The 1,325-nt window shown below is 54.3% G+C and overlaps 1 protein-coding gene across 2 annotated transcripts in view; it reads right to left on the bottom strand.

The window, feature by feature from the left end:
- Window positions 1–992, bottom strand: part of TMEM106A (transmembrane protein 106A) — a 5,665-nt gene extending 4,673 nt beyond the window's left edge. For both annotated transcript variants that reach the window (XM_006773906.2, XM_015570574.1), the window contains exons 1-2: window positions 790–992; window positions 216–279 (exon numbers count right to left, since the gene is read on the bottom strand). In XM_006773906.2, coding sequence (XP_006773969.1) covers window positions 216–279; window positions 790–970 — 245 coding nt within the window. In that variant the 5' untranslated portion in view covers window positions 971–992. The remainder of the gene's footprint in view (window positions 1–215; window positions 280–789) is intronic.
- Window positions 993–1,325: the final 333 nt, after the last annotated feature.

Raw genomic sequence — 1,325 nt, 5'->3', positions numbered from 1 at the left:
GTGTCTTGGAGGCAGTGGTGCTCAGAAGGACACCAAGTGGCTGTAGGTAGCTATGCCCTGGGCTTCTGGAATCAGGAAAACCCTCAGAAACGGGGCTACTACATATGAGCCCAGTGAGGCTCAGGCGTTTGGGGGGGCAGGCAGAACGGGGGAGACAAAGAGAAACAGCCCCAGGGAACCGCCTGTGGAGCTGAGAGGTCGGAAGAGGAGCTTACGTGTGCCTGGGCTTCAGCCTCTGGTCCCCATAGGGAATGAGGGCCACCAGCTGCTTCTCTAGTTCTGTAGAGAGAAAGTGAGAGGGAGGGCCAAGAGGTGTCCATGACGAATGTTTCCTGTGCCAGTCTGCCAGAAGCACCCCTCCACCCCCGGAAGCAACGTCAGAAGCATGCCACCTCGGCCCCCCAGCAGAACTGGGAGCACTGGGCTATGTTCTCAAGTTGGTCATCGCTAGAATGAAAGCGAGATTTTCATAAACACATGTGAAGAATCTCTGGCATTTCTTCCTCAGAGCCCAGCTTCTTTGGAGAAGCCATTGGTAACTTCCTGAATCCTACTGCACAGGCACACTGCAGCTAAGGGAGCAGAGGGGCTGGGAACCCCAGGGGCTGGGGAGCACAGCCAGGGCAGGAGGGGTTAGCCTCTCCCTGGCCAGCCCTCCACTGGGGGACCAAGAGCTGGGAGACCCAACACCATTCAAGGATAGTCTCAGAGGCACCTGGCCACAGGCCAGCTGACCACCAAGAGCTTTTCCTGGATTGCAGGCTATTTCCAGAGCCTTGAGCCACTCACCTCGAGGGATCTCCTTATTGCCCTGGCAGGTGGGACAAGTCACAAAGCTGGCATTCGCAGCCCTTTCACCAGGGGCACAGGAAGAAACATACTCGCTGCTACCGTGGCTGGCTGAATCACGGGGTAGGATCGACCTGTTTTCGTCCTCCTGCGAGCCCAGCTGGGAGAAGGTCTCACCCATCGCGTAGGGGGCTTTTTCACTAATGAGAGAAGAACAAGGTGCTAGCTTGTTCGCACTGATGCTGAATGTCAATTTGGTTTTAGGTTCTCAAGATTGGCCAGGTGTCCCACCACAATTTCAACAAGTTCAAGCCTAAGCTAGCTAGGGAATGGAAAATGGAGCCATTACACTGCACTCTCAGGTCAGAAATCTCAATGCATTTCCAACTTCTTTCATTACTGTAGGCGCGCTCAATCTGCCCACAAGAGGGAAAAGAGGAAGTTATTTCACTTAAAGCAGTGGTTCTCAACCTGGGGGTCGGACGACCCTTTCACAGGGGTCGCCTAAGACCATCGGAAAACACATGTATAAGTAT

Source organism: Myotis davidii, unplaced genomic scaffold (genome assembly GCF_000327345.1).
Source record: "Myotis davidii unplaced genomic scaffold, ASM32734v1 scaffold1527, whole genome shotgun sequence".
Taxonomy (NCBI): Eukaryota; Metazoa; Chordata; class Mammalia; order Chiroptera; family Vespertilionidae; genus Myotis; species Myotis davidii.
This window is presented reverse-complemented; position numbering and strand designations above follow the sequence as displayed.